The following is a 19,551-nucleotide window of genomic DNA, read 5'->3' as shown; positions in this document are numbered from 1 at the left end:
TTCACCTTACAGCATATGTTTCCTAGTAGTAATACGCGTTGTACTTTGTGCTAAATCAATTTCTTACAAAACACTTGTTGACGGGCCTAAAGTAACGACTTCTCATGAGGAATGAAATTATGTCGAACTTAAGTGTTGTCTGTGACATTCAGCAGTTTTTGATAATAGAGAAGACAAAGTATAATGTAGGCCTAGATAAGCGGAACATAAGCAGTGCAATCTTAAATTGTGCAAATCATTATAACATTACACTTATAGAAAAAGTAATTTACAATGTGATCATATAATTATGATTGTCCTGCACAAATACGTAATAGGCGTTTTTGTAATTTATAGAGGCAGTCACATGTGCCATGCATCTAATGTAACTGCCCAACATAATTAATGCATAAAAGATAAGGTAAAAAAGGTATTTGGCAAGAGCCACCAAATAAGTCAGACAATGCATATAGTCATCTCTAGATTCTATAGTCACCACCAAATAGACCTTTTTTCATCAGTGCTTTCTTTAACTTTAATAGGCCTAAGTTGTGTTTGGTGGTAAATATGCATTGAGTAAAATGATAAAGGCAAACTTATACGTTGTTTTGATTCAATTAAAGTACTGTACACAACTGATACAAGAACACATTTTATAAATGTTTAACAAGTTTATAATGTTTATTTCAACATACAGTATAATAGAGTATTTAAGTAAAATCAGTATTATTTTATAGCATACTATGAATTCGTAAACAGATATCAAATCTTCCATAACCAACCGAGGATCGAACTTGAAACAATCTGATTCATATGCATTATTCACCTTACCATTAGACCACTTTCGTCGAATAAAAGATTATATTGCAAAACCGTTTTCACCTTCAACAACATGGTACGGATAATATAATATAGATAGTATTGTACTGTCATAACAAGGTTGTAGATTTGAGATGATTTGTTCTGAGCATTTGTAAGACGCCATTTTAAAGCAGTTCAGAATGCCAGCAAAGTTCCTAAAAACGATCTAAAGCTTAGTTTCCACTAGGACGCAACGCAAGGACCAATGACAAGCGACCGTTCGAATAATTCATCGGTTGTGATTGGTCAAATTACTTGTGTGGCGCTTACGTCATTACGTTGCGCGTGCGTAGTGGGAACCAAGTTTTATTAAGCACCAGTTTGTCATCAACACTTGAAGGAGAGAATACGGATTAATAATTACAAATAGCATATTATATGTAAATTTCGGAAATATTTCGAATTTTAACTTTCTACAAATTTACAGTGCAATATTAAATCTAAACCAAAATGTAAAAATTGAAGTGCAGAATTTACAATAAAATAATTGATACAATTTAGTATTCCATTCCTAAATACAAAGGCACGTAATTAATATCTTAAAGTCAAGTTATGCAAATTAACAGTTTAATTAATAGTTGTTTTTTCTTCACACACTGAACGTAGAAATATAATTGTAAGGACTAATAACATCAATTTATATTGAGTAAATACTAGTCAGTTTAAATTGAAAAATAAGCGCAATAATTTGTCAAGAAAACGCCGCTTTAAAGTTTAAAACCAAAAAACGACCATTATTATACCTTCACCGATATCATTTGATAGCGCGCATGCTCACAAATAATGTTTGTCTTCGTAATCCAACTCGCTTGCGTTGCACTTAGTACCCAAAGCAACGAAATAAGCAGTTGACCAATAACAATCGACAGTTTAGATGATACATGCATCGTGATTGGTCAAATTGCAGCCCGCAATTCCATCCACGCGTCAGGACCATTAGAACGCGACAATAATCCCGCCGAACTACTAAGCAAGAATAAAAGGAGAAGCGCGAGTATTTTTTATCAATTCTAATTTGTATATAAAAATTTGAAATATTTAAATAGTAATATAATTCATATAGTTATAGTCTTCTAGTTTAATGTAGCAAATTTACATTATAATTTGAAAAACCTATAGTACCTATATAATATTGATTAAAAACTGAGTTATTATTAATTTCAAAGAATACATTAATAAACATTAAAATACATCTACAAGTAAATCTAATTACCATGAAAATGCTACATCTTTGTATAGGAAAGTAGTATAATAGTCTATATATTGTCTATTATGATTTAGAAACAGAATTAGACATACAAGACTATATGCTATGTGTAATACAATATTCTAGCAGCCTTTTTATAAATATGCTAAGATATTTAATTCATGAAATAGAATTTGAATACGTTTTTTTTTTCTGGTGATATTTTATGTACATTTGCTTATTTAATATACTCTTTTGTGCACAATATTCTGCACTTGCATCTCACCATTTATTTGCTTTGCATAAATTATTACTAAGAAACATTATTTCAATCAAACATCGGAATGAACATAAAAATACTGTTTTTCTACCTCTGGAATCTATCGTTACTGAATTAAAATATTTATTTTTGAATATTAATGTATTGGACCAATCACAACTTCTCGATTTATAACACACATGCTTAATTTGATTTGTTTTAGTATAGTCTCAGGATTAACTCAATTTATTATTCTTCAAACAAATTTATCAAAGAGTACTTTAATGTATAGATGCAGTCTACTTGTTTTTTGTTCTGTCAACCACCACCATAAAAATACTTCCCCTTAAATGTTTTTATTATCATTTTATTTTGTATTTTTGGTTCACATTATAATACCAATATTTGCAGTTTTACACTACAGTACTTTTAAGCAAAATAATATAAAGATTTTACTGTTTCTTTTCAATTGTTCTATAGCTATATTATTTGTTAGATTACACACATAAGATTTCATCATTCAACGTTTGTGTTCAGTTAATAATAATCTACAATAACTTAAATTTAATAAAAAATGCTACGGATGCCATCTTGCAGAGATGACTAGCTATGCGAAAATAAACCAAAAATAACACCTTTTTCAGACACCATGTTAATTAAAAAATCATAACTCCAGAATGGAAGGTAATATGAAAAAACAAATTACTGTAAAATGTTCTTAAAAGATTGGCCTACATTACTGGATTACACAAAATTAGAAAACTTGTTGGATCGCCTAAAATCGAAAAATAGAAATTATATATTATTATACTAGAAAAAGAAAAGTTAAAAAAAAAAAATTAAGCTAAAATCCTAAAACACAAACAAGCTGTTGTTTTGTTTAGTAGTCTTTTTACCTGGATATGCCAGTTTATCCGGGTAAGCTAGGCATTGGATTAATAGATTTGTAATCAAAGTTTAGCAATAAATCTTTACAGGCTGTTTCTCTTAACCATAAACAAGCATAACTGCATTTTTATGTACAATATCACGTTGTTTTCCTGAGTCTATTTATATATGTTCTGATCATCATTTTGTTCTACCATCTTTCTTACGCCTATTTTGTGTGTTTTACCAGTAGTTTTATTCTTCAATTTGTGGGAGAGGAGGAGCTATTGGAAGGTGAAGAGCAAGGGGATCACGTAATCGTCTAAGATCTTGTTCCACCTGTTAAAAAAAAAACCACATTATCAATTAGGCTAAAAAACTTAATGTTCACATGGTACAAGACATAATGTGGGTGTTAAGGCCAACTCAGACAGCATCGTACAATGAGGCCTCACAAAACGTCTTTACTCGTCGCTGCTCTCTGATTTGAATCATGAAAAGACAAGTTTTCTTGAAATAGCATCGGTCGTAGTTTTTATGTCGTTGTGAGAACTTTAAACATGTTTAGTTTCTCTCGTCGTACAACATTGTCTGATTTAGCCTTTAGTTACATAAACCAACACTCAAATTATGGTATCTATACAAAACTATTTCTTAAGCAGGGGTTCTACTACTATAATGTAATTCTCACTTGTGCTACTTTGTCCTTGAGGCTGTTGTATGTTGCTATGTCTAACTGTTTCCTTTTAGCAAATCGATGAAAGAACTTTAAGTACTGACGATCAGCAGCACCAGGGTTTGTGTAATCCTGAAACATCAAACAAATTATCATTATTTGCAATTCAGAATTGGCATCCATACGTACATACAATTAATTAACATGCTTGCCTAGCAACAGGTACCATGTGTTTTGGGTTATCTTATTTGATGGGAATAAAATGACAACAAAGAATCAGTAACAAAGTACTATTTGGCTCTTTGGCCATACCAAAAATAACAACAATAAAGAAGAAATGATTGCAGATGTTCTGATGTGGCAGCCAAAACATGGGCTTGAAAAACAAGGAAGACCAGCACTCACATACATTGATATACTAGAGATTGATACTGGTATGCAGAGAGAAGAACTGGCTGTCACAATGGCAGATGGGAAGTAATATAATAATAAGTCATATAAGTTCGGGTATGTTCCCGGAGTAAGTAAGTAAGTTATTTGAACAGGCAACATTTATTTCAAATTTAAGACATTCCTACTATAAAAATAGACAATATTGTAAAGTTAATGTAAAAATAATATCCTCTAGAATAAATTATTCAAGGAGGTGGTCTAAAAATAGGTTGTTGTAGGCATGCGACTAGGTAAGCACACATCAAACCCAGGGTCTACTTAATTGGGGTCTTAATCGTTTCCTATAAGAAGGTATCCACAGTATATTGATATTGCAATAAAATTGTAACCAATCAAAATGCACTATACAGACTTACTTCTTTTGTTAGTACATAGTAACTATACAAAGCCATAGCCGAGCCATAAGTAACAAAATATGTGATTGGTTCAACGATATCCCAAGAGTATTCCCACCAAGTTAGGCGAGCTAACAGACCAAACTGTAGCGCCATGTACCCCAGTCCGCCCCAGATCACAAGGTTTGTTCGTTTTGATGCACGGATATCAAGCTCCAATTTAATCTGAAAAAAAAAAAAAAGTTTAGAAAGTGTTTATGAGTTCCACATCGCTACGTCACTCTAAAAACAAAAACTTTAGCGACAATGAACAGGGTACAGTATTTGCAGTGCAGACAATTAAAACTCAAAAGGTTATTCAATAAAACAATTGAGACATTTAATTTTCAAGAAAAAGTAGTATGTAGTATTGAAATAGATTTTGAATATTCAAACAATGATATAAAATGAATGAATGAAATATAGACTTAAGCTTGATTTTAAAAAATTGTGCATATTTTTTTGATGACATCATCAATTTTGAGGACTATTTCAATTTCTCTGTATTTAAGTTTATTTCATTTTTTGCTTTGCTTTACTTTTTGACAAACCCGTTTACCCCCTAAGTGCTCTGTACCTTGTGACCTGTTGGTTTTTTTATAAAAAGACGAAATAAATGAAATGAAATATACCTTCTCAAGGGGTTGAAGTTCAAGTTTAAGATCTTCAAGTTGTTGGACAAGTTTCTTTTCTTGATTTAGTTGATATTCTTCCACGTGTAATGATGAATACAACTGATATACCATAGACTTTACATCAGACAGATTGGTACTATCCTCACTAACTGCAGCAACTACAATGAAAACAAACACATGTAATGATGAATACAAATGATATACCATAGACTTTACATCAGACAGATTGGTACTATCCTCACTAACTGCAGCAACTACAATGAAAACAAACACATGTAATGATGAATACAACTGATATACCATAGACTTTACATCAGAAAGATTGGTACTATCCTCACTAACTGCAGCAACTACAATGAAAACAAAAACAAAGACAACATTAATTTTTATTCATTTAAATGAACTAATAAAGATAACAATGTCCAACTCCATTCGTTCTAAACCTCATATAATACGTTCTCAGGAGGAAACGGTTGGAAGTCGGAAAAATCATGTTTTAGATTACAACTCACTTTGAAAATAAATGACACATCCGAATAAATTGTTTTTATTTCAATCTGATAGTTCCGAAGTTATGATAATTTTTTAACGATGTTCCAGATAGTCTGTACCGAGAAAATCACAACTAGTCTCATATGATGCTTAGGTAGTGTCATGTATATCACATCATAATAATTCTGAAACTGTAAACAGGATTTGAACCAAAGACCCTGGGATTAGTCGAAAGCATATCAACCACCAAGCCACAGTGCCACTAAAATACAGGTTCCCCTGGTATTATTAATGTTAAGCGGCATGGGGTCTATTGCAAGATCATCTGTATGGCTGCTAGAGAAGCAGGAAATATTTGCTATTCTCTGTGGTTCAAAATCCATTAATATTTAAAATATCATTCAAACTCTGTAGTCATTCAACTGCATAATGTAGCTTATAAGTAGGTCTCATTTCAATGTAAATGGATACATCATCACTGTAATGGCTTGATTTCAAACTGTTAAAATAAGACAATGTCATGGAGTTTAAATAGTTAAGAGCAAAATTGCTTTCTCTCCCTCACTCTCTTTATGAACATGAGCATATTAAAGCATTCATAAGCTGTCTACACTATCAAAAACTGTGATGTGCCAAAATATGGTAGTGATATGACATCATCGTGTCCATATATGGGCACATCACATTTTTTTGTCACATAAATAGTGATAGTGTAGACAGAGCTTTATTATTTACACAGGTGGTCTACGATCAACTCCAGGTGGCTATTCATAAGAACAGGTTGTTCACACGGCTGGCCATATAATCCACTTCAAAGTCATTCTTCACATGGCTGTATTATCTTGTTTTATTATGTGGTTTTTTACACAGACTTGCCGTATTCAAAATTGTTATTATAACTTTACCATCTACGTATTAGTCATTCACTTAGCAAGATATGTGATCTACTCTAATGATAGGTTGTGTTAACTTGTAAGGGCATGTTGGACTACTGATCATGAGATTGTGGGTTCAAATCCAATGCTCATCACATTATTGTATCCTTAGGCAAGACATTTTACTTAATACGTTTGCTTCTCTCTACTTAGGTGTACAAATAGGTACCTGATAAGGTCAGGACACAACTTTGCACTGATTACTAGCTGCATTATGGGAATATGTTTTCATACGTGTTTCACAATATTAGGTGTTTTATAAATCTTATAGGGTAGTATTATTATTACTATACAATGACATACCTGTTTCTGGTGGACTGACTTCAAAAGAATTTTCATTGATCTTAAGCTGAAAGTTGTCTTTCATCAATACATCTATACTTGTTGATTTTGCAATCTTAATGCCATCTGAAAAAGATGATAATTACTGAAAAATTATGGTAAAATATGATACAGTGTATTCTCACATAATAAGATGCATATTTATGAGATAAAAAACAGTACTGTATGATGATTTAAAAATATTTCAGTTTTAAAATGGAAACAAAATCTTTTCATAATGGCTATGGTATTATTAGTTGTATTAGGAGACACTTTGACAATCACCACCCTGGGCGAAAGAATTGAGTAAAAGATCGTCAGTTGTTCAGATATTCATGTCTTCTTATGGCTATGGGTAGAGGAAAATGTGTTGGCGTGGAAATTACAAAACTAATGTTGGCTATCTTGATAAAACATTGGGCCAACAAATTCCTATCATTCTGGCTAGCATAACAATTATCTTGGCGAAATCTTTCATCTTTTGGAATGTACAGTACCCCATATTAATATACTAGTAAACAGTAAACATAAAATAATTACATTAAAATACACTTGATAAAAGATATACTGCTGAAATCAAGTACTATACAGTGCATTATGAAGGCCTCCCATTGGTCTAATTTAATATTCTACAATCAAGATGATCTGATTAACATGGGACCTTGCATATGTGTGCGCATACACAAATCAAGACGTAATCTTTAAGTTGATGTTTAGAGGCTCTAAAAAGGGCCTAATATCAGAATCTATGTGTATGAAAGCCATGTTAAATTTAACGTCGTTATATCTGAAGGAGTTATTGCTTTATTAAATTTATATTGCATAATTAGTTTTGTCCAACCATGAATTATTTTTAGAATGAAAAATTGAGGACTTGAAGCGATGTTTTTCAGGTAAAGGTATTAAGAGTTTATTTTTGTTGATATGAACAAGTATCTTCCTAATGAACTTCTAATTATGATTAACAAGCATTTCCAATGAATGTTATGAAGTTTAATTGGATGCATTTAGTTTAAAAATCAATCAATTTTATTAATTATAACGACTAATGAATATATCTTCTCCCATTCATTTTCTGGTGTCTTTCAGATAGTGAAGATGCAGAGGCTTTTTGTAGCTCGTACTTTGCTTAATTTCTGGGTCATTCGTTTTATATTTTTGTTTTTATATATTTAGGAAAATTGCCAAGGATAACCATAAGAGAATTCATTCACAATCCTTCTTAAAGGTGGCAATCCCGTTCACAAGACAAACATACACAAGATGCTTTACATAAACAAAGTCTTATTACAAGTCTTTGGGAGTGGAGTTGTAATTTGTACTTAGAAAAAATCCTGACATGTGACAGGACTTGAACCCAGGACCCTTGGATTGGTAGCCAAGCATCATAACCCTACCTCAAACCACCAGTCCATGGTGTAACTTGTAAAGCTGCTTAGTATTGTCTGGCGACATTTTCTTGACTCGAGGGTCTATTAAAATTATGCTTTTTGATCAATTTACAGTAGGCCTACAATACAAATAAGTATGACAATTCCAGGATTTGACACTTTTGGAAACCAGTGAATGTCAACCACTGACTACTACTACACTATCTTATGGCATCCTAGGACAGGTACAAAGGTATCAAATCTTCCTAGCACAATTCTGTTCATATTGATATCCCATGTGTATGGATACTGTTGTTTGATATTTAAAGATATATTGTCCCCCTAAAAAAATATTTTTTTAAATTTTTTTGTTGAATATGTTATTTTAATGTCACATAATAGTTATTCATTCTCACAAAAAATTGGGTCTGAAAACAATTTATTTACCTGAGAAAAATGTAATTTTAAGCAAAAAAAGGTCAAATTGTCTGGGTAATTTAACTGTTTATTTTGTCTTTTTATAGGTGAAATAATTTTTTTTCCCTGTTTTTTTTCTTATGGAAGTGAACAACTTCATTAAAACTGCAAAATGGCCTATTCAAAGTCCGATTTTAAAAATCTTTATTTTTCATGATTTTGGGGGACAATACATCTTTAATATTTTGTATAGTGGACAAACACATATTCTCTTCATGATTCCTTTCCACAACATCTAATTTTTATATTTTATTTTTAAATAAAAATCTACAGTAGCCAGGGTCGGGAATGCTGTAAAAATGGCAAATAGCCACTGACTACAGTGCAAAATGCAATGAACAGCACTAAAACCTGCAATCTGTCAAGTATAAAATACAAATCAACATTCATATACAGTAACATACCACATATCATTAGCATGATATTACAAACCACAGTACAGACACCATTCATTCATTCATTCTAAATCAATCACAAAGCAAAGTATATCATGTCTGATTAACTTGGAAAATTATTATTGGGTTATATTGAGATATTTCACACAGAGTATGGATTTTAATAAACAGTGTTGATGTCACTTGGGTGTTTTGTATTATCATGATATATTGTGATCGTCAAGAAATGTAGCTCTGAATGGCAGTATTTCAGGAAGTCTAGCTCATAAAGACATTCCTGTCTTTAGCAATTTTAAAATTTAAGCAATAAAGATTCTTTTGTTAAGTAAAGATTTAAAAATGTGCATAATATCATGAAAACTTCAATTTAATATATTTAAAAAAATTTATATTTAATATATCAACAGAAAAGCCAAAAGATTAATAATAAAAGTGAAATTAAAAAGGTTAGATTTGAGGAGTTATATTAAACTGCACTGCAGTACTGTATGTATAAAATAGAATGGAAGACAATATTTAATACAGTATGACCGATTATAGTGCCAGGGGACCTTGGTACATAATGTTGCAAAAATTATACCGACAGTTACCATCAGCATTTAACAATTGCACAATTGAGCAAACCTACAGTACTGTTACAAAAAATGCCACAGTAGTTTAAATTAAGTTCAGTTCTCTATTGTAGAAACCTCAAAGTACTGTACAGAGTATAAACATGCATAATGGTACTCTGTACATAATAATGTTGCTCTGACTGACAGCAAACATAAAAACAACTGATCGTTACATGCAGAGTTCATTACTATTACCAGAATCAAATTCCGTACACTTGCGATATTACATCAATTAACATCATTTATCACCACTGTGGGTTATGTTATTTTAGCATTATGTTTCTCGTATAATCTATAATCATAATTTAGTTTGTCTGATAGTAATGATATCAGAGAAACTAAAATTCAATTAGATTGCTAGACTGAGTGTACAAGTGTAGGGATCATAAGCAAGGCTATCTTGTTTCAGTCACTATTTCATTAAAAAAGAACAACACTTATCACCTTGCCTCGTCACTAGTTTCTACTGTATCTTATAGAGAGAGTGCTGCAGAAATTCAATCATAGTTTCTATATAAGGGAGATGATGTCAATGGGCGCTCACTGGCTAAACCCCCAGCTTAAGGGGCCCAGAGTATGAGAGTCCAATGTGACTACCCAGTGTTGGAGGGCCCCTTAGGAGTGCTACACTAGAATCAGCCTTTGACCATTGTATTACGCCACTGGGTTAGCCCTTTAATTCCTACCCTTTTTTCAATTATTGATGAATAGTGGCTAGTGCTGTAAATGCTCTCTTAATTCTATCAATTAACTTACCATTACTATAGACAGCAACAGTCTCTACACCACCATCTTCACGTTTTAAGTGGTTAATGAAATCGCCCACGTTCTCGGTAATAGGTTTCAAAGTGAACTGGCATAGCTCTTGTCGAGAAGGTAGAGGAACCAGCAAAACAGGTAAACCATTACGATAGTGACAAGTAACACCTGAGGAAAAACAAATTAACAAACGCTATCAGTAAATCTTTTAAGAAAAAAATAATGAAAAAAATAATTCAGATAATAAACAAGAAATATTTATCACAGCCATCAAATAATTATAATCAATAAAACAATATATAAATAAATAATCAATTAAACAACAAACTCAACTGTATACAAAAGAAAAAGTAGGAATTAGCTTTCTACTTTTCGAGTTATATCTCGCTCTTCGAGGAGAAATGGCTATGTCGGTTTATCCAGGTAAGCCAGGCACGAAATAGACAAGTTAATCACCTGCAGGACATTCAATGTAAAAACACTGCTGACTGTACACAATTAATTCTCAGTCAAATGTGAGAATAGGCATTAGAAAGTTTTCAAAAACAGCAATTTGCCAGCCTTGAAAAACACAATTAGTGTAAATTTCATCAAGCAATGCTTACAGTATCCTACTCTAGGCTGAATTACAAAAGTTGAAGATGAAGATCTGGATCACATGCTTATTAATTTGCTTTTAGCTCTGAGCATTACTACAATCATTATCCACTAACTGAAAGATGACTATTTTTAGAAACATAGTAGGATTAATAATAATGAAAGTAGACTTTTATGTTTAAGGGTTACAGTGTAAACGCTAGTAGTGAAGTAAGTCCATAACGCTCTGATCTTCATAAGATAGCGCTATATAAACGTTGCATTATATATAAATTAAGTACAGTTATGGTGAATCCACATGGAGAGTCAAATTATGCATGCTCCTCTCCTCTTTTCTGTCTCTGTGCATGGAAAATTGACAAAATTATTTGCTCTAAAAAAACAACCAAAGTGTTGAGATAAAGCATTCTCAATGTTACAGAGTATGTTGAATTCTTTTTTAAAAGGAACATTGGTGTACCACAAGCCTTCATACTTTATACTATTGAACACAAAATTATTACTAATAGTAATACAAAGTGAACATACAAACAATTAATGCTGATCACTACCATATTATTCAACTATACAGTATGACTCAGTATCCTCACTAATAATATTAAATATACAGTAATTAATATATGAACATTTTATCAAGATATTTATAAGATATTGTATCTCTACAGCCAATAATTATTGCTACTTTAAGAAATCGACAAAAATACAAATTAAATTTTTAAGCTACTGAACAATAATTAAGTAGAGCAGTTAAGTAGTTCAGTATTTTCATATCTATAGGAGTAATGCTAATAGAAGTATGTATATTAATATGAAACTGCAATATCTTTCAAAAGAATCGCATTATGCATGTCTCTTTTTTGTAAGTCATGTCTGTAAATCAAATTGAAACTTGGTATAATTATTACAATATTTGGTGTTTGATTTCAAACCTGAACTGGCTGCACATAATTCAGCAAGAAAAATCTAATCTTCTGTGAATGGTAAATACCTACGAGTTGAAAAAATTGTCTCCTTTGAATACTTTATAGTTTCTAATAATAATATTCAAAATAACCTTGTTTATTTTTGAAGACCACAAATATAAGAAATACAGTAGGATGAAACAAATAATATTTATTAAAACTATTGAATTAGCCTAGCTGAGCATAGATATTGTATCTATTGTAAAAACTAATTAAAAAAACATACTATTTTTATTCTATTGGCTGTGGGCTATTATGTTTGGAAAGGTGTTCATATACTGAAAAATAGTGCACCCTCAATTGCCACAAACAAACCTCCACTGAATTTAATGTCAAGTAAATGTCCTGATTATGTTATCATTATATAACAGTTGTCATGCTTTTCAATATTTTGACAGCCTCTAGATTTGATTATGTCTATACTGTACTATGCTAGTAGTGAATACAACAAAATTAACAATAGAAATGTTGGAAAAATAACTAGACAGCATGGTCAATAATTGATGGGTCCTTTAAAAATGTAATACTGTGAGTGTAAAAATAACTAGACAGCATGGTCAATAATTGATGGGTCCTTTAAAAATGTAATACTGTGAGTGTAAAAATCAAATATATTGTTATTGAATTGAATATGAAATTGTAGATGTAGTATTATGAAAGCACACATGAGAAGTAGTCAATATTTGTTCAAATTCTATGTTATAATGTGCATACTGTAGTGTAAAGTACAGTGCTAATGATAGGCCTACTATTCTATATAATCAGTACTGTAAAATGGCTCTTCTTCAATGGGATATAGATTTATTGTAGACTAGGAGAAAAATAATAAACTTTAAACCGGACCCAAGAATTTTAACATCACCTTCAAACACTGTAAAATATAAATTTATAATTTATTTTTATTTAAAGAAACATAAAAAGGAGGAAATATATACATATAATACATACAGTGTTATCGAATTATTAGTTAGCTTTGATATTTCTAATACATTACTAGTATGTAAATCAAACAAATAGTTAGGCGTAGAAGAATAGAAAATACCATCAATACAATATCATCATCAATACAAGTATTACAATATACTATACAAACATGGAGTACAATAGGATAGCTTGTGTACAAAACAAGCTAGATTATGTGTACTAAAATGGCTTCTGATTATAAACCCTTCCAATACTTGTTTAATATTAAACATTTAATTGATCCTGTTTAAATAGGACATCTTTGTTCAGAGGAAACCCATAGTAAAACAAGGAAACACCTTGTTGGATCCTAAAGGTGTCTCTTATAACATTCAACTGATCATAATAAACTAACAAAAGCGATCTTTGTAATATTGTATGCTATTACCAAGAAAATTATCATCATTATAATCAGCTAAAACATGCATTCATTCTCACTTATTTGTCCAAAATTAACTGAATATAACTGATCAATATTTCATTTGTCAATAAAATTATACTGAATAATATTAAACAGTATAATTATTCATAGTATCGCGTAAAGTAGTGTAGTATAAATACCATCCAACTATCAGTAAAAAAGTGGCGAAAGATATTTTAAGCGTGAACGGACGGGTGCAGAACCCTAGCCGCTGCATGCTGTATAAAACTCAATATCTCCAATATAAACTGTGGTGGCATTCTAGTATCAACTCCACCACCCATTGGTTTAAAAGTAGCCAATAGTATGGCTATTTAATATCACCATCCACATGTGATGTTTTGTTTTGTGTTTAGGAGGTGGCGCTCAAATGTTTTCAGCAAAGAGTTTATTCTTCTTCTTCTTTCCTTCTTTTCCGATTTCTTTCCACCAATTGAACATTTACTTCTGTCTCTAGCTACTCTTTGCCAAAGAGTTTATTATTTAACAGAAAAGTTTATTCATAGTTACAGTTCTAACTAACAATTGGATTGTTAAACCTTTCACTTTGTTTTTTATTTACCCTAAACATTAAGTGCATTAGAATTAGATCTTCAACTCCTGTAGGAATTGTTGGCTCAATTTTCCAGAATTTATTTAACTACATTTTGGAGAACACTGGAATTAGATTATTTCCTCTCTATTAGGGTCTCAACGTCAAACTAGAAATTCAAGTTTTCCTCCTAATATCTTCACAAATTGTCTTTAAAATATGTTCAAAATTCATGAAAAATTATGATAAATATTTGCTTCTGTACCGTAATATGCGTGATGGTAATTGAGTCCACTTGAGATTATTGCTGCGGCAATTTATTTATTTCTGTAACTTGACATCATTGCCAATGCCAATGCCGTTCATTATGCCATGTAGGTATTTACAAGCAATATGACTGTACACTGTGACAGACACTTACTTACTGAATTCATTAGGAAGTCAAGTATGTGCTTATTGTGCATTTTCTTAATTTATAGTTACATGCTGCTTTTACTAAAAGTTAAAGAATATACAGTACCTAGATAGAGATCACGGCGCAAGTCTTACACAAAATTGTTTTGATTGATTCAATAACGTTAATGTTGGTTGAATGGGGGTTGCTATGTTTCTTTTTGTTTTCGGGGAGGGGGAGGTTACTTGTACCAATCTCAGGTAATTGGTCAAATCTTGTAATAATTCCAGATTTTTCTGACAGTCACATCACATAAATTGTGCTATTTTAAAATTTTAAATGGTATTTTCATAAATCAATAGTAGTGGCAGTGTGGCTTGGTGGTTGGCATGCTTGCTTTCAATCTCAGGGTAATTAGTTCAAATCATGTTACAGATCCCTGACTTTTTTTTTATCTAAGCACAATTAAATTTCTCATCCTAACTCTGGTTATTAAATAGATACTTTAATCTAGACTAGCCATAACAATATGGTTTGGACAACTACATTTAAAATTCAATTGTCATTAGCTTATTTTTCATCCTAACTCTGGTTATTAAATAGATACTTTAAGTTAGACTAGCCATAACAATATGGTTTGGACAACTACATTAAAAATATCATTAGTGCATTTTTATTAACTAAGAAAATATAAAAATAAATGTTAATGTATTTATTCTGGTTCTCAAGCTTAACTGGAAACTGAGGAAATTTGGATTAGGCCCTCCACGAACCCACGGCAGCCATCAGTGCAGCGTCTACCAGATCCGCACACCGAGAGACGATCCCTTACTCCTTTCGAATAGTATAACAAGTTCTTTAACGTGCACTATATGTACACAGCTTTACATCCCATCCGAAGGACGAGGCAATGAGAGTAAAGCATCTTGGCTAAGGATGCAATCAGTATGGTAAAGATATACTCAAACCCATGCTAGTCCGGTATTATCATTATACCATCATTACATTACAGGCATTGCTATAAATAAATACATTTTTTTTAATGAATGATTGATTTGTTCAATGAATTGATCAAAATTCGTAAATTGCAATTGGAGCTTTACTGTAGATAGATATTTTTATGAAGTAATATTATGTCTGTAAAAGAACACGTTGATGATTCCTATATTAAAGCAAGACTAATCAAACATCACTATTCTAATGCATACAAGTCATTTAACCAGAATAGTATTATTAATAATAATACAATAGTTATTTTGTATTTTACAGTATATTTGAATATTGCAGACATATTGTAAAGTTTGCTGAATATATTGATTTTTTGAATTATTATAAAGGAAAATATTTATTTTTATCGTTTTCCAGGGCTGATGAAATGATTCCAAAATGATTCCATCAGTATTTTGATAGAATTAAACTCCTTCCTTGATTTTAGAGGTTTACACTAGAAACAAATAAAAGGTCAAATGCCCTCTGATTTTATGGGTTGTTTACAATAATTCTAGGTAGTAAAATTAAATAGTGAAATTAAACTTCTTGTTGAATTTTATAACTAAAATGTTCTTTTTAGTCAGTTTGTTTTCAAACAGAATGTCTCTTAACATTTTCTGTTTTCTGAAGGGCATGTTTTGTCATTTGTAAGTAAATACACAATAAACATGAAAATGTACATGGATGTCACTTGATATTTAAAATAAAATACTGTAATACTACCAGTATACAATATTAATGTATGTACGTAAACAGTATTATTCAAATTTTCAAGGACATGGAATACTCAACCTAGTTAAATTAGCAACGTGTTTACAATCTGAATGTTGAAACAGCACTGTCATCAATTTAATGTCTCAATTCCAGGGGACAATTTAATGACAAATGTCATTTAGCTACAACAAGTCAGCATGTTGTATTGAACATAGTTTAAGAAGCAATGCATTATTTATGCCTTTGAAAAAGAAAAGGGCATCGTGCAGATCATATATTGATCTGAGGAATTAAAATACCACATGAATATACTATGTTAAATATTCACATGAAAACATACAAATTGTAATTTTTTTTCTTGCAACAGCAAGTGAGTGACCAAGTGGAACAATAATGACGTAGCCATAACATCGGCAGGTGTTCGAGGCTCACTCCCACCATGGTTGTAGAACGAGTCTTCTTGGATAAGGACTATATACCATAGGTCTAGTATACACATCTAGCTCATGTGCACTTTAAACAACCCATCTTTCGAGCAAGTAGCAGGTTACCTCGGTGTACTAGTACATCACAGCCACTGATCATAACTGGGCCCTCTGGGAGGCCAGTCTTTGACTGAAGAGGCAACCCAGTACATAAATAATAACAAAATAAATAATATTAGAAAGTCTAACCTTGGTTAACTGATGTAGTACAGTAGAAAGCAGAGGAAATCCTGAAAGGTATAACAGCAAGATCCTGAAAAATAAAATAAATAAAACTAGTAGTAGTACAGAAAAGAAACTTAATATATGGTCTCTGTGTTGCATTTACCAGGATTAGTGTTCGTTATTTAAACAGTCAACTTTCCCGATACCGGACACCTTTGGGCTGGCCAAATATGTCTGGTTTTCAAAAAGTATGGTATAAGGAATGCATTTTTAATGGTAAAAATGAATTTGAGACTGTTTGAACTTCAAGAAAAGTCTGGTATTAGGAGAGTTTCCGGTTTTCAGAGAGACAAGGTATTGGGCGAGTTGTCTGTGTATAAAAAAAAAATACTACAGTACAATAAAATCGTAATTTAACATTTTAAATCAACCAGTCAGAACCAAATTATTTTAAAATCCTGCATAGGAAACCTGAACAATATCAACATTAATTTCACCCCTGCTATGGTCTGGCTCCGGCAAATAAAATCGCATCTCAATGTTTCGTTTTTACGATGCTCCACGCGGCTATGTGAAATATGCGTATAGCTGCAATTCAACATTTTTGTCTCTATCAAGTAATTGTGCCCAAATAATGCCTTTAAATAATAATAATAACTTTATTGAACATACGCCTTTAAATCGGCGGCACACGTTCTTCTGGACGGTGCGTTCTTACATACATTACATACATTATGTTAGCCTGAAGGCTAAATAAAAGTATAAAGAGAAAATAAAAGAAAAAACATTTATATGAATGGAAACGGATTGTACAAATTAGATTGTACAAATTATGAATTTAGACTTTATAACTAAACATTAATTAAACCTAGAGAAATACACATGAACAGTATGGATCTTTAATTAAAATAACCATTAACATTTCATTAGAAATTGTAATAATAATGTAATTTGTTGAATGCAATACACCGCTATACCACTATTATTGTAATTGTGAAAATGACCTTAAAACTAATCCAATACAGTACTGTCAATGGTTATTGTATCAGTTGGATAAGTAATAATAATAAGTAATAGAATTCACTTCAGAAAAATGCTATGATGAATTAGTTTGGTAAAGCCTTCTTTCAATCTTTTTAAGTTTATCTTTTTGTTACAAAAACTATTTATAATTTTTCCACATGGTTAGAATCACAAATTACTTAAATTTAATTGATCTTTTCTCTCTATGAGTTTCCTAATTTGCTTTGATTGGTAAATAATTTACATATCATAGACAATGAGGACAATTTGTTATCTCTAAAGTCATTAATTATTTAGTTAATTAATTAGAGATAACAAACAACCAATTTCCTGCTGATAATAATTTATTTGGAAATTACATGTTAAGAAACAGTGGCACACTTCTTGAGTGAAGGTGTGTCTAGAGTAATTAAAATAAATTAAAGACAAGAGATTACATTACAATAGGCCTATTTACAAGAAAACGTAAAAAATAAAAAAAAAAGTAACAAAAGTAATAAACGATTTAATATAATAACAACTAAGCATTGTATTGTTATTAAATTGTGTCCTTTAGTCGTTAATTAACAATTTAAAAATGGTTGATTTTGGAACAACTCAAAGAAATCGACATGCCTGGACACACTGCTCACCACACGCCCTTCATGTCACAACTTTGACCTCAGCGCTAATTTTTAAAAGATTGTTTAAACCAGACCTTGCGTGTAAATAGAAGATAATACCTGTCTAGGACAAGTGAAGTTTATGCTGATATAAAAGCTTTTACACCTGTTCCGGCACGGTTCCGGCGCCGGCAAATCCAATCGACCATCAATGTATCGTTTTTACACGGCTACGCGCATATTGATTTGCATAGCCACGTGGAGCGTCGTGAAAACAAAACATTGGCGTTCGATTCACCGTACCGGAACAGATGTGAAAGACTCTTTAGACTGTAGAGTGTATAAAAAAATGACGGTATGAAATGTTTGTACAATGTTCTAAATGACTTACAATGCACTATAACGTCAAAATGTCCCCAACCGGGGCCCCTTGGCATTCCCTGCCAGAGTTTGTTAGCTCCTCTCGCAAAGTATGCCCTGCCCCCCCCCCTCCCCCTAATTCAAAATGCTAGATCCTCCCTCCCCCACCCACCGATATATCAGTCAATCCGTGTCCTTTTTTTTACCTTTTTCTTCAGTATAATTTGCTGCAAAGGTTGAAATCTGAAGCAGATATCACGCACGATCTTTCTTCCAGTCATATCTAAAAGGATCTCTCTACCTGAAAGTAGGGTAGCAAAATAAAATAAGGATAAACTAGCTTATTTGAAGGCCTAAAACAACAAAATTCTGGGGGCGGAGGCCACATTTTTATCGTGCCACTTTCAATAGGTTTCTCCTTGACTGCTGCTGCTCTGTGTGTGTGAGCAGTCGATTCTCCTTCCTTGAATATGTTCAACAAGTGAAATGGAAGCAAAACCAATTTAACTAGCCTAGGCTAATGATGTTTGGAACTGGTAATTCTATTATTACATGTATTTAATGATAAGAACCACAAATTATACGTACCTTTCCTACAACAAAAATAATAACCGTGAATTATTTTCTTTCGGTTGTTGCAGTTGTTTGTGGGCGGATGGTTGTTGTTGGTTGTTCCATGCCTACCTCTTG

The 19,551-nt window shown here is 31.8% G+C and overlaps 1 protein-coding gene across 1 annotated transcript; it reads right to left on the bottom strand.

Moving 5' to 3' along the window:
• Nucleotides 1–2,662: 2,662 nt before the first annotated feature.
• LOC144844645 (calcium uniporter protein, mitochondrial-like) lies at nucleotides 2,663–19,513 on the bottom strand. The gene is made up of 9 exons (XM_078701652.1): nucleotides 19,450–19,513; nucleotides 19,068–19,162; nucleotides 16,901–16,964; nucleotides 10,651–10,821; nucleotides 7,021–7,125; nucleotides 5,288–5,448; nucleotides 4,638–4,841; nucleotides 3,844–3,960; nucleotides 2,663–3,491 (listed from the first exon to the last, which is right to left on the bottom strand). Exons 2-9 carry the CDS (start codon nucleotides 19,140–19,142, stop codon nucleotides 3,408–3,410), a joined length of 981 nt encoding a protein of 326 aa, XP_078557778.1. The 5' UTR covers nucleotides 19,143–19,162; nucleotides 19,450–19,513; the 3' UTR covers nucleotides 2,663–3,407.
• Between the last annotated feature and the right edge of the window lie 38 nt (nucleotides 19,514–19,551).

This window comes from Antedon bifida, chromosome 6 (assembly GCF_963402885.1).
Source record: "Antedon bifida chromosome 6, ecAntBifi1.1, whole genome shotgun sequence".
Lineage (NCBI taxonomy): Eukaryota > Metazoa > Echinodermata > Crinoidea > Comatulida > Antedonidae > Antedon > Antedon bifida.
This window is presented reverse-complemented; position numbering and strand designations above follow the sequence as displayed.